Here is a 14,968-nt window from a genome sequence, read left to right on the forward strand (position 1 = left end):
CAGGCAAATGGCAGACAATTACACTACCGGCCACTGTTTATAAACTGCTTTTTAATACCCGTGCAACGGCGGGCATTCAGCTATTACATGCATATTAACAGATCTCAGGCCTCATTTTTAATAGTTTATCGTAATTTGTTGTCGTACTCACTCTCACTGACATGGTTATTGTGTATCATTGTTTACCTTGATTATCAGAAAAACTACTACAATTGTAAGTAATACGTGATTGGAATGCCTTATGTGTACCCTCCCTACACATGCCATTGAAACATTACTAATTGGTCAATAAAGGCCTGACTATTTGCTCCATAAAAGAGCATTAATTTATGAGTAAATAGGTCTTACCTTCGATTTTGCGTACATTGGAAGAGAGAATGCTGCTATCTACTGGAGGGCATTGTTTTCGCTCCTTTCTGCATAAGAAGTGTTCCATATCATTTTGGATGTGGAAGACTGACTTGTTATATGTTTCCTCGTCACATGGTACAAGTTCTATATCGCTATCTGGTAAAGGTTATGTACAGCATTTTAGCTCGTAATATGATTATACTTTACACAGTACAAAGAATTTGTTAGTAACAATATCCCAAAGAGTCATTAATTAAAGAAAAAAGGAATGGTAGAACAAGGTTTAGCATTGTAGGGACAGTCTAATCTGCTTGTTCTAGACCAGGGATGGCCAAATGATTTTGGCCATGATCCGTTACAGACAGATCTGACGAATGAAAGATCCACAGCAAGCTGAAAATGTGTATTTTTCTTTTTTATCATACATAAACATGCAATTAGTTATGTACATCTTAAACAAGGCGTCAAATACTATTTTAAAAAACTTCATTTATATACATAATTTGACTAAAAATCACTGAATGAATGTGCTGTAATAAATACGTCTGATATCAGTAAGAAAAATGATGAGTAGGCTTTGACTTCACAATACTATCAAAACACAGTATCTTGCTATTTACAGCCACTTTTAAAGTTTACAAAAATGAATATTTGTGAGTCGTGTTCTATGTTTACTTTTTACAAAATTCATTGCTGAAAGCAGTGATTTTACAAAAATTCTGAGAAATATTTAGAAGAATCTTTTTAAAACAAATTCAAAAAAATAATTCAAAAAAATTTTTCCGAGAACTAACTTAAAAGATCCACAAAAAAACTACAAAGATCCGAATCCGGATCTAGATCCGCCATTTGGCCATAGCTGTTCCAGACATTGCAATATACAGCTCGCCCTTGTCATACGATTTTGATCCGTTCTAGGGTTGGCATTGTATAGCAAAAATGTTGTGTAGAGGGATATAGAATCCCATAGTAATTATAAAATGCAAACATCACTGGTAAAAGTCATCCAATTTTTATATGATTACAGCACATATTAAAATTAGTTACAAATTAGTATGTTAACCTTAGTAACTATAGTTACCTACAGTAACTTTAGCGTATTTATTGGTTATGATCTGCAAGAAAATGTAACGTTACACTGTAGTATGTGCAGTAAGTACTGTAGGGAGTTCCTACTTTTGAGGCAGATGTATAGCATAATCAAAATGTTGAATTCAACTTAAAGCACATAAATTATATAATTTTTTTATTATATAGTTCAATACATCAAAGTCTTGGCTTTTGAATGAGCCTATATTCAATACACAAAGAATAATAAAACTATAAAAAACAGGGTGTCAATAGTATGTCCTGCAATAAAAAAAACACTTGATTGCGGTTCCCACAATGGGATGTCATAGTTATTATTTAGCCTTAGGTAGTCGATCCCTTTCGCTGCCATTGAGGCTGCGCTTTTCTGTGACAATCGGTGCTGTTAAACCCAGAAAACGCTAATAATAAACTAGGATTCTAGATAATCAACAATGCCCCGATCGCTAACTAACGCCCCTACCAATACAAACACATGTTCTGGATTAATTAATTATGCTTCAATAAATATACTCGTTGATAAAGGTAATGAAATCACATCGATTAAATTGTGACCTGCAGTTGCATGGCCCTAGAACTATATGTCAATCGCACTTTCGCAAGATCACGCAATGCTTGAAATTAATTAGTCTCAGTCGTGCCCCTCAACTTCACAATAAAAAGAGAGGGCTAGTGCATAATATCATCGGGAAAACATTATGGTGCTTGGAATCTGAGTTATTTATCATAAAAATAATCTGTACATGGAGAGCTAATGACGCTGATTCCTTTGTCATCTTCATTAGTTTTCTGGAGTTGTCCTACCTTCGCCTGCCATTAGCGTCATTATCGTAGTTAATAAATATAAGCGGTAAGCAATAAAATAAGCGGTAAGAGCACACAACACCAAATATAAAAATTGTGACGTCATAATTTTCGAGCCTATACCATTGAACATTTGTGCGGTAGAGCTCTGGGGAAATCCTATAAACACCAACCAATGTCTGTCTCACCATGTCTAACAATGGCTCATTCGAAAGCCAAGACTCTGGTGTATTGAAATATATGATAAAAAAAGTAATTTATGTGCTTTAAATGAATTTAACTTACTAAACACACACTTCAAGCTAGGTTTTAGTATATACTTTTAATTATTTTACTGAACTTTCGACTTTCGCTGAAATTTTATCACTTTTTGGTTCCCGGCACCAGTTTTTGCTATAAATTTTAGCCAACCTCATTAAAACCTTTGTCAACCTAATTTGACGAGAAAGCCTGAACAAGGCTGTTCTCAAAAATGTTCTGTTTAATCTGTAATGAAGTGGATTTATGTTAGCAGACCAAGAGAAGTTGTATAATCTCTGACCCTCTGATCGAAGAGATCGTAACTCCAACTTTGCCACTGGTTGCAAAGTTGGAGTTACGATCTTGTATACGCCACATTTGATTCGAAACAGTTCTAAAAGGCTAACACTTGTTGACCTCAGTCAGTCAAATTTCGGCCCTGAAAGGCAAACCACTTGAAAGAAAATTACATGAAATTACAATACAATATGGTTCTTGGTATGTTATGAACTAACAGTTACACATACGTCTTTTGTCATTACTGTCTCCCTGCTTTCCTCAAGTAGCCAAACCTGCAGTAAAACCACCAACTTGGATCATGTTGTCAAACCATCAGCAAGGTGGTGGTGGTCGTGCATTGCTTCTGAGCCATACTTGAAAACTTTTGACAAGTTAAAAGATGATACTTTTAACATTGAGTGGCAATACTTTTCAAAATAAATTATATTGCTAATCATATGGCGCATAGGAGACAATTTTAATTTTTTCACAGCCATCTTACTTATAAAGTCATCTTTTTCCATCCTGAATGCTGCACAGTTTACATTTAATTCTTCTATATCATCCGCTTGGACATACCTCCTGTGTTGTACTTTAATCATAGTTTCCCTGTCATAATTCCAGGTCTTGTTCTCTAGCCTGTAGAGAAAAGTTGGCAGAATTAGGCAGCAAATCATATTTTGTCTTTATTTGTCACAACTTGAAAAGACTGCTGTATGTTTTGGTTGTTGATGATCAAAGTCTGGTTGACATTGTCACTGCATGAAGGCCATTGCATTGCCATTAATGACAGTGGAAAGGTATGATCATATGACAAGTAGCAGTGTATACAGTAGCATAGCAAAGTTTTCTCATGACTATGTAGTGCTAGTACTAATTTGACTCTTATAGTAACATGTTCAGTGCAAGATTTATGTGGGTCAGGGTTGTCATCTGACTAGTTGTTTGGAGTTAATAAGTATTGTTTGCTGCTAGAGCTTACGTTAGCAGACAACATGAACAGTGTTCTTCAACATACCTAACTATCAGTCTTAAGAACGGACAATCCTTTTTGGTGTATTCTAGCTATGAGGCTTAACAACAGATCTACTCCTCCATAGAAAGCATCCTTTATGAATATCATTTTCTATGGATAATATCCTCTATGGATAGTGTTCTCTATGGATACCATTCTCTATGAATAGTATCCTCTATTAATATCACCCTCTATGGATAGTATCCTCTATTAATAGTATCCTCTATTAATAGTATCCTCTATGAATATCATTCTCTATGGATAGTATCCTCTATTAATAGTATCCTCTATTAATAGTATCCTCTATGAATATCATTCTCTATGGATAGTATCCTCTATGGATAGTATCCTCTATGGATAGTATCCTCTATGGATAGTATCCTCTATGGATAGTATCCTCTATGGATAGTATCTTCTATGGATAGTATCCTCTATGAATAGTATCCTCTATGGATAGTTTCCTCTATGGATAGTTTCCTCTGAATAGTATTCTTTATGAATAGTATCATCTACTGAAAAATATTTCATAATATTTGCAGTTTTTTAAATATTTCTTCAACTCATAAATAGAAGTAATTCTGTTTGCCGCCATCCATGTTCACATTACTCCAAATAGTAAGCTCAAAGCGAGCATTCCATTACGGGAATATGACAACTTTTTGTCTACTACATACATTATATACATGTATATTCTAATGTTTTTAAACTCCAATTCTACCAGTATCGTATAAACCAGGATTGACAATGGCCGTTGACATCCAACTGTCAGTATCACCAAACTCTATAGTTAGTGCTTCTATCAAATGTGTTTAAAAAAGGTTGTGATAAGCTCGGAAAAGAAAAGACCATACCTCAAACTAGATGTATAGCTTATGATATTTACTCATCAAACTGTGAGCCATGCCCTCTCTGCTTGACTAGTTGTAGGTAAATAAATGACTTGCCTTCCGTTTGCTGTTGCGTATTCTGTATAGTATGATTCGTAGAGTGGGAATGGTTTGTCCCTCATGTTGACAAACACCATGAAATAGTCAGCACCACTTAGCGTCTGCTTGAAAGACTGAAATGCATTATAGTAAAACGCCAAATGCCTCCAGTTTGTCCAATACGCTAGCGAGCTTCTCTTGGTCTTGCACTTCTCTATGGAACTATTCCATCCTGGCTTCAGTCCACTTTTCCTGTTCACATTCACCTGCAAAACAGTCAATTTTTTGTGAGTAACACGTAGCCCTTTTCATTTATGTACGCAACATAGATTGATTGAATATATAGCTGTAATTATGAGATAGACAACGTGTGTGCAATAAGTGATTTGGAAACACGTTGCAGTCGATTTTTAGAGAAACTGCCAATGTAATTTGTATAACGTGATTTGATTACTGTTGGTTTTGGATGTTACATTCAACTATGGACGAGCCATTGATAGTGGCACATCAATTTATGTCCATATTTTCTTTTATGCATTATTATCTAGCCTTTATGGTAATGATTACATTCAAATATTTTATCATTTATTTATTTACTATCATATGGAAATAATAATATTACTATATTATCTAATAATTAATGATTAATACATAATTACTACATTACCATCGAATGTAAAACATTTTTTCCTTTGAAAGTAATTATGGACAATCGAAGTATATGTACACTGGTGATCGCATTTATGGGACCAGTTAAAATAAACACATTTTTTGTTGTTAATTCATATGTTGTTCTGTCGGTATAATGTGAATTATGACAATATGCACATCAATGGAAAGCTCAGAATGTACTGGATAAGAATATTATGTAAAAATAACTGATACTAGCTTTATTAGTTTAATTTCGGTATGATATGCCATTTTCGGTATTAAGCGGTAAAAAAAATCTAAAACAAATTTTTTATTAAATTTGTGAAAAGCGCAACTTAATTTGGCATAATTTTAGAACATAGCTCTATAAAAGCTAATTGGTAGTGTTTTTAAGTTCCTTTAGAGTATTTCTAGTATCCTAGTAATTGGTATGACACCATAAGCCTAGACTGACCTGATAGGATATAATGGCTGCCTATTGAACAAATTTTATTACTAGACTGCACCTTTGATGGTAGACAGAATGTCTAAAACATTTGCTTTTCCAAATATTTATATTATGTATGGTCTGAGATTATAGGGAAAAATAGTTTATGCCATAAATGAAACATATTATTATGAAATTACCAGGTGGTCCCATAAATGCAATCACCACTGTATATATTATCATTGAAAGGAAAGTGTTGATTGCAGTAAGTTGCACCATCCTGAGAAACCACTTGAGATTAGTTTATGAAATCATAAAATTTTACAAACTTCAAACTCATAAAATGCGAAAAGAAACATTGAACAGCATCGATCGAATTAGGCCTGTTAGTTCATTTCAATAGTCTTACTAACTGGTTTATCATTCAAACATGAATTACATTCAGTCAGACCCTTGGTGAGTAATGAGGAGCCCTCTGGGAAAGACCATGCAAAACTTGCCATACTGATTGTGTAACAAACACATGATAACAAATTCTCAGCTAGCAGTTGATAACATACAATTAATGTAATTTATTCCTGTTCTCTGCATACAAGCTGAGCGATCACATTTATCTTCATGCCAGTGCTCAGGGCAATATTATATCATTTATTGCAAAAATGTTGTAAGCGATCCTTTTTTATAGGCTTCAAATTAGTTTATATTTTCAGTGATTTCATTAGATTATTTTGTGTAATAAAGTTTTATTTACAGTTTGTTTTACTTACCTGATAAATGCATGCATAAAAAGATTGGCTGGTATCAAGGATTCTCTCATCCCGATATGGTACCCAGTTATTGTAGTTGCAAGAGTTCCAGTTTTCATCACTATAAACTAATATGATTACACTGATGATCCAGGATCCGATAGGTAGACTAGGTCCCCTCATGCTGACAGTTTGTTATTTTACAGCCGGTGAGTTTAGCGCGAGTCCCTGACACAATGTCCAATAATGTGGCTTGTCGTATCTATGTAATGTTTGACCTTTTTATGATCTGCTGACTAGAAAATCATTGTCCGTCTTAGTTTGCAAGATTTTTCTCTCGCTGTAGTACCATTTTTAATGAACCAAAAATGGCTCCGGTCGTATCTCATGTCACATTGTAGTCTTTAGCATTCAAAGATGCAGACAGCCGACACATTGTAAAGCTGTAAAGCTCAGCATGTTTAATGAATGTTCCCGATACCAGACATTAATTCTGGTTACTTGTACTTTTACTGGTACTGTTACTGGTACTAAGTACTTTTACTGGTACTGTTACTGGTACTAACAGTACTTTTGTGCCCATTAAGCCACACGTCATCACGGAAAATGCAAACTGTAGGAAAAGCAAATTTATAGCCGAGACAATTCTGCATGGATGGCAGACATTTGTAGCAGGAAACTGGTGACGGTGTTCATTCTGTAAGATCTCAATGCATACTGGCAATCGTGCGATATTGTCACTCAAAAGTAGTTTTAACACATTGGAATTGATTAATTGTAAATTTGTGACTCGTGTTATTTCTTTACTAGGTGATTAGTTTGTTTGATCAGTATGTTGGTGTGTCGGTATTTTGATCGCTTTTTATTTGAAGTTGATTGATGAGCTGGAGAAAGAACTGACACGTCTAGCAGAAAAAAATGCTGCTCTTGATGCTGAGAATAAGGTATGGAGCCATTGATTCATTTGCATATTTGAATGAGAATTTTTATACTTAGTCTTGACATACCTGAGGGCAAATAGCATACAATAAGAAGGGAGTGAGGAAGTTGATTATTACTAATTACTACATTTTTAAACTAGTTAGTCTAAGTTCCTATCCAACTGTTTATAACCAGTTTTGGGACAGGCATGGGGGCTATATAAAGACTTCCTTAAGTCGTGACCACATAAATTAATGTTTTAGAGCACGAATGTTGGGCATGGAGCATGTGCTAATGTTTGGGTAGCTACATGTCTGACCATGCCTGCCAATGCTTTCCGCACACTGTTTTTTATGCATTGTTTCATTTCTATCAATAAATATGCTGACCGTTACCAAATATTTACCACTTTGAGGCTATTTTTAACGTTCTTTTTCGAGGCATAGCAATGCCGGTCTTATTGTTTCTAGTAGCTTTTAAGAGTGGTAAAACTGTGGCCAGCAGATACAAAATTATTCATTGACAGGAGTGGGGAATGCATTCTATTCAAATACCAAAAGGCTACTCTAGCCGCTGATGCTATTGGAAGCATGCGCTAAAAATGATGGTGAATACACCAGCGTCTGTTTTTTGTGTGCCAGACCTGGTCAATTGTGGCCGTAAAATAGGTCAAAGAATGGAAGCTCAACCAGTTCTGCTACTCTTGTCTTACAGTAGTTGATAACTAGTAGGCCTATTAACATGTCAGTGATAGCTATTTAAACAAAACTCCTTACTGGTTACCTAACTAAGAATATTCTCTTGATGTGTGATATTAACAAACTGCTTCTCAAGAAAGTCTGAGTTTACATAAAAGCGTATTAAATATTATGTAACTTTGTCAGTCACTGAAAGACCAGACTAGGCGGGCTGTGGAAGGGAAGACAACTGCCACCATGCACATGGATAAGCTTCAACAGGAGAAGCGTACTATTGAAAGGAGATGTGATTCTGCCAATGAGGTTCGCGAGTCATATAATATGGTAGTGGGCCTTGTTCTTGATTATTTTAACTGCGAGTGATCTTACTTATTCTATTGTGGTCTGCAATCAAACCTCTGCATATTATGGTAATTTGAGCTGATACAACAAGGTGTTAAAACCACCGTATGGTGTAACCTCAACTTGTGATCACCTTAGCATAAGAAATGTTAAACATATGGAGTATAATTTGAGCAAATGTTTGCCTTCACTCTCAAAGTAAATTTTGACATGTAACATTTAAAGTTTTGTGAAACATAGCAGTTGGTAAATCAGTACATGCATTTCTCTTTTCCATAGTTGGGTTCTCCTTCACATAGTTGGGTTCTCCTTCTCATAGTTGGGTTCTCCTTCACATAGTTGGGTTCTCCTTCACATAGTTTGGTTCTCCTTCCCATAGTTGGGTTCTCCTTCTCATAGTTGGGTTCTCCTTCACATAGTTTGGTTCTCCTTCACATAGTTGGTTTCTCCTTCACATAGTTTGGTTCTCCTTCACATAGTTTGGTTCTCCTTCACATAGTTGGGTTCTCCTTCACATAGTTGGGTTCTCCTTCTCATAGTTGGGTTCTCCTTCTCATAGTTGGGTTCTCCTTCCCATAGTTGGGTTCTCCTTCACATAGTTGGGTTCTCCTTCACATAGTTTGGTTCTCCTTCACATAGTTGGATTCTCCTTCACATAGTTTGGTTCTCCTTCACATAGTTGGGTTCTCCTTCACATAGTTGGGTTCTCCTTCACATAGTTGGGTTCTCCTTCACATAGTTGGGTTCTCCTTCACATAGTTTGGTTCTCCTTCCCATAGTTTGGTTCTCCTTCTCATAGTTGGGTTCTCCTTCACATAGTTGGGTTCTCCTTCACATAGTTTGGTTCTCCTTCACATAGTTGGGTTCTCCTTCACATAGTTTGGTTCTCCTTCACATAGTTGGGTTCTCCTTCACATAGTTGCGTTCTCCTTTACATAGTTTGTATTGTCAGTTTTTGAGTAATATTAGTCTTTCGAATATTCCTCTATGAGTTTAAAATTATGGATTCTCAAGAAGGCTAGTGGTAGTAGTGGTGAGAAGGAAGGCAATGCTTTCCTCAAAATCTTTGCTTCTGTCTTCAGTTTATGAAAAGATTTATGAAACTGTATGTTAGTTATTGTGAGAAGCCAAGTGAAAGATGTGAAGAGAGAGAGGCTGGGTGTGATGTTAAATGTTAAAACTAAAGTATATTAAATGTAAAACAGAAACATAAATCAGCCATGTTAATTTAAAGTTTGACATATACTATGTTAGCCTAGGGGTGTATATCTATCAACACCTTTACTTACCTTCCTACCATCTGTCTACTTACCTTCCTGCCTCTAAGAGATTATAACAAAAAGGACTGAAAATAATGCCTCTTTTCATTGATTTTTGTTTTAATGATTTAGTTTCTCACATTTAATTTAGTTTCATATAATTTGTTTAAATATACTTTTGCATCATCCATATATTTTAACGCTGGGAGTAATTAATCAAGTTTTTTGGCTTTTGAACGAATTAGTGCTTTAGTAAAGACTTCAGGTAACGAAACTATCCTATAAAATAAATAGGAAAATCTGAATTATTGTAGCATATAACAGGAAGTTTCTATATTTTACTCTGCGTTAGAGACACGCAAACAGAGATGTTGGATCGACAATGCATCAGGGTTGGCTCGGTTTAAACCAATGGTTTAAACCGGGTGGTTTAAACCAGCCCGAAAAAACGGTTTTTATGGTTATCTCATTATTTTTTGTGAAAAACATAATATTTTAAGCGCCTAGTGGTTCATGTACAGTAGAAATGCAAATATATGTAATTATCAGCTGAGGAAGTTTATTTAGGACAGTAGTAAATTGATGGCAGAGCTCAAGTTGAAACTACATGAAATCCTAGCACAACAGTGAATTAGTGAATTTTATTTTCAATTGGTTCTATCAAATGATATGATGACCTCGTTACTGATGGATATAAAAACCATGTGAAATATACTAATCCAATCATCGTCTCTAATAATGAATGAATACTTTCTCAAGTCTGGCCAGTGAGAAAGGATTACTTACAGTTAGAAATTAAAACATTAAAATCCTTTTGGGCAAAAGCTTTAAGTTTGCAAACTAATATTTCATTTATTGGGCACAAGCCAAAGTAGTTGGATTGTTAGAATTCAGTTTATCAAGTTTTTTTGTATTTTGAAAAGTTAAAGTTGTGCCTCAAATTTCCAACATGCCTCGCAAACAGGATCCCGTTTGGCATTTTTTCACTCGAACTGCAAAAGGCAAAGGTTTTAAACTTTTAAGGCAAATGTAATGTACTATCTGTGTGACCTCGCGTTAATGTTGTTACGTGAGGTCACGCAGATAGGCTTAAAGATCACGTGGCAAAATGTCAAGCTAAAAACACCAATTTAGACAGCGATGCTAATATTCAGGTGGTAGAAGTTGAGTTATCTGCCACTGCTCCAAACACTAGCAATGCATCTGCATTATGCTCTGCTCTACATTACCACATGACTAATCACTTGGATTAAAGTTCCTACTTATACATAGAGCTGTATGTAAAATATTCACTTTATGTGATAAGATTTCTGCTCTGTATTTCATCGATCATGTTTGATTAAAGACTCATTCTGAAATTTCCATGTTTTTTCTCTTTTTTCCCATAACAACTCCCACAGTACCATCTTTAACAGATGATTCCACATATGTATGTTCAATACTCAATCATGCAGTTATAGTAAGTGATGTTAATTAGACTTAAAATTGTAAAAACCTTGGTAAAATTATAAAAACCGGTTTAAACCAAAGAAACCTGGTTTTTTCATAAAAACCGTGGTTTCTTCCAATCCTGCAATGCATAGACCCGGAAAAAGAGATTAGAATAGAGACTTACTTGCACTTACTCTAGATGAAGTTTGTACTCATTTGGATTATATGTCTTAGTTAGAATTGCTATAGTTTCACAATTTATTTTCACTTTTACAGACAAAACTGCTTTAAGAATATCTGAATTTTGTTAGCAATCACTTTCGATGTAAAGTCAAATATTTGTTAGAATTTTCATTTGCTTGCTATAAGGTTTGCATGTGAAACAATGATAAGTAGTAGATAGTTTTAATAGTAATAAACTATAATATTATTAATTATAGTTTATTACTAAATTATAATTATTTAATTTTTAATTTCCTTTGTATTTTTTGAAAGTTTTATCATGAACTGAATTGAAGTGTAAACACCTCAATGCTTTATTGGTGAGCAGGCATACAGACTCTGGAACTAAGCCACACCGATATGCTCAATATATAGATGAGACAAAGAAATCTTAATGTCATGCTTGTTTTGCTAAATACCAGGATCTACATGTAGTTGTGCGTTAATATGGCATATGGAATATTGTGCTCAAGGAAAAATCTCATATTATTGTGTAAATCTGCCGGCTCTCTCTCAGTGGCGTTTACTAAATCATTCCAGACTACTAACATTGAGCTCAAACAGCTAGTTGGTGTGTACATGAATATACACTAGTTGTTATAGGTTAAGTGAAAGCCTTCTATTTTAAACATCACAGTATGTTTGCATTGCATCTGTAGGAGCTGCGTAAGCTGAAGCAGGTGTGCAGTGAGATGGAGAGTCACACAGAGGACCTGGAGAGGCTTGTCGATGACTACGAGCACAATCACGATGCATTTAGTAGTGAAAGGTGGGAGATACTTCTCTGGTCGTTTGAATGTCCATCAGAGCTGGCCATGATTAGTTTGTTAGCAATTCATAGGCGTGAAGGTGAAAAAGCGGTGTTTTGCGCCATTTGAAGCTACTGGTATCCAAAGTAGATATTCTTGTTCTTGAAGTAAATCACTCTGCTTCCACACTTTCATAGATTCATAGAAATGCACAAAAATGCAAAGATTTTATTCCTCAAAGGAAGCTTTTCCTGTGACATTTTTACTTCCAAGAATGAGTCTTTATAAATGACCATTTGATCAAAAGATTTGCTATGCATTCAAGATTTTTGCTTCCATGGGCAAGAATTTGTGTTCTAATTTCTGGTGTGTTAATTCCTCTCATAAAAGACTTATGATAAATTTAGAGAAGAACAAAATCCTTTAAAACTAATTACCACAAACCCTTCAATTTCAAATATCCTCAAGACATCCTATTGACATTGCGAGTTGACAGCAAGCTGACGGCCATGATAGATGAAAACCATGTAAAATGTGCTCAGCTGTTTGTTAGTTTGTAAACCTGCTTTGATTTTAGCATGACAATTAGCTAGTATTTATAAAGGGTGTTCTCTGATTGTATGGAAACTCACTAGAATTTCTACAAAGGAATGACAACTCCTGCGAATGATACTTTTGAAGCATGAAAAAGCAGTGGTTGTTTTCTGTGGCTTTTTGTTGTTTTGTTTCCGTGAAATAAGGCTAAACAATTATATACAAAAAAAGGGATAAAATCCGTTTGTAATCGTATCAAAAATATCCAGTCAAATATTCTATTTTCAACTTATTATTTTTACTGTCTCAACCGTGTACCACAATTCATGCCTGTTTTAACTGTCTCAACCGTGTACCACAATTCATGCCTGTTTTAACTGTCTCAACCGTGTACCACAATTCATGCCTGTTTTGCTAACAGATGTTGTGCATTCTAACAGCATTTTTGTGAACGAATATTACTGATCATTCCTTCTCCTTTCGCATCAATGTCAGTCATAGTATGACTTGTTGGCAGTCAGATTAATGCTCTATAGCATAGTTGTTAAAGAATTTTGACAAATGATGCCCAATACTCATAGTTGTAACAACAAACTTTCCTTTTGTCTGCAATCATGTATGCGTTACTATAATAATCTACATTCATCGGGTTACCACGAGTGTGTGTACTTTGGGTATTTAAGATATTTGATTGAAAAGAAAACATAAATGGTGGCTGTCCTTCTAATATAAACCATTTTGTTTAGAATTTTTTCTTTGAGTTGTATAATAAGACTAATTGCCTTATTAAATTGAATTGATTTTGTGCAGAATCAGCGGCGCTCTTGTGATATAACAGCATTTCAAGCCAAGAACTATTGTAGGTTATATAATGTTGTATTTTGGACTGAAGTTGGCATTTATATAGAGTAGACAACTCTTGTTTAAAAACTTTTTAGATATTGTTGATGTAAGCTAATCTGAATAATTCAGCACAAAAAACATAATGGCACTGCAGATGGATTCTTCAATTTTTAGTTCAGCCAACGATTGATTGCTGCAAAGCCATGTGCATCTACAGTCTGTATGTTTCTGACATTGGCAGTTATCTTTGTGCAGGAAGGACTTGGCCAATGCTGTGACACGCCTGCAAAACAAAACTGAGCGACTGGAGGCTTCTTTACAAGCGGAACGAAATCAAAGGTGAGATATTCACAAGGATTTCAGCATACAGTTGCCCTAACGTGTTTCCGTTAGTCATTTCAGATGCTTCAACCTCTACATATTCATATAACTTTTACATGTTCTTGTGAGTCTGGATTTGGTCAGTTCGTTTCCTTTGTTAGGACTATTCATTACTAGTCATTTCACAATCTATATGTCATTTGTTATCAAGTTACCAAGGTGTGTTTTACAGTTTTAATTTCAACTTTGTGTAACCCAACTCAATTAACCATGACTAGGCTCAAGCGATTATGATTTAATGCAATTTTACTGATTAGTTACCGAGCATGCTTTTCCCACAGATTTTGAAGCGAGATTGTTGATGGCAATAAACAAGCATTGAGTTTGAAAGTAGTTTTTGTTAAAAGTAAAACAATTTTCATTCCACAATGTTAGTATGATATATTCCCACAATTAAGTCTTATTGTGTTTGTTATTGCCCTATATGCATAATAACCATGCTGCCTGTATGTGACATTCATATGGTAGCTTATGTATGATATGCTGTAAATATAATGGTATCAGGGAAGCTATTGATGAGCGGAATGAGCGGATGAAACAGTCTCTCCAAAGTCAGATTGTCTCACATCGCAGCAAGGAGGAGAGTCTGCATGAAGAGATAGAGCGACAGCGAAAGACTCTAGAAAGGCTTCGACAGCAGGTCAGCTCAATGCTTGCTTTTTTCACCACAAACCTTAACCATGTGCTGCTCAAAACTCTTTCTGAGCTTTTTAAACTTTTCTTAATCTTCTGACAGGAGTTCTATAGTTTTGCCACTTCTCTACTTATAATACTGTACGAGTTTTAGATATTTTGTAAAATATCTAAAACTCTTATAATTTTATTTTCTTTTGTTTAAAAAAATATAAATATTTCATTCCATCTGCTTGTAGTTTTCGAAGGCAAGTACATGTACCACTGTTAACACCTTATTCCTTTTGAATGCCATTTTGTTAGCATTCGTACCAATGCACTCTCTTGTTCATTTCACACCATCGTTGATCCCATCCTTTGAACTGAAGATTTAGCTAGGATCGTAATACTCTTAGCACGAGATTACAGATGTCTTAGTCGCAGCACC

The 14,968-nt window shown here is 35.0% G+C and overlaps 1 protein-coding gene across 2 annotated transcripts in view; it reads left to right on the forward strand.

Annotated features, from left to right (window-relative positions):
* LOC137389674 (citron rho-interacting kinase-like) overlaps nucleotides 1–14,968 on the forward strand; it is a 59,146-nt gene that overhangs the window by 26,253 nt on the left and 17,925 nt on the right. For both annotated transcript variants that reach the window (XM_068075749.1, XM_068075750.1), the window contains exons 12-16: nucleotides 7,401–7,472; nucleotides 8,334–8,450; nucleotides 12,061–12,170; nucleotides 13,783–13,866; nucleotides 14,413–14,548. In XM_068075749.1, coding sequence (XP_067931850.1) covers nucleotides 7,401–7,472; nucleotides 8,334–8,450; nucleotides 12,061–12,170; nucleotides 13,783–13,866; nucleotides 14,413–14,548 — 519 coding nt within the window. The remainder of the gene's footprint in view (nucleotides 1–7,400; nucleotides 7,473–8,333; nucleotides 8,451–12,060; nucleotides 12,171–13,782; nucleotides 13,867–14,412; nucleotides 14,549–14,968) is intronic.

This window comes from Watersipora subatra, chromosome 3 (genome assembly GCF_963576615.1).
Source record: "Watersipora subatra chromosome 3, tzWatSuba1.1, whole genome shotgun sequence".
NCBI classification, from domain to species: domain Eukaryota; kingdom Metazoa; phylum Bryozoa; class Gymnolaemata; order Cheilostomatida; family Watersiporidae; genus Watersipora; species Watersipora subatra.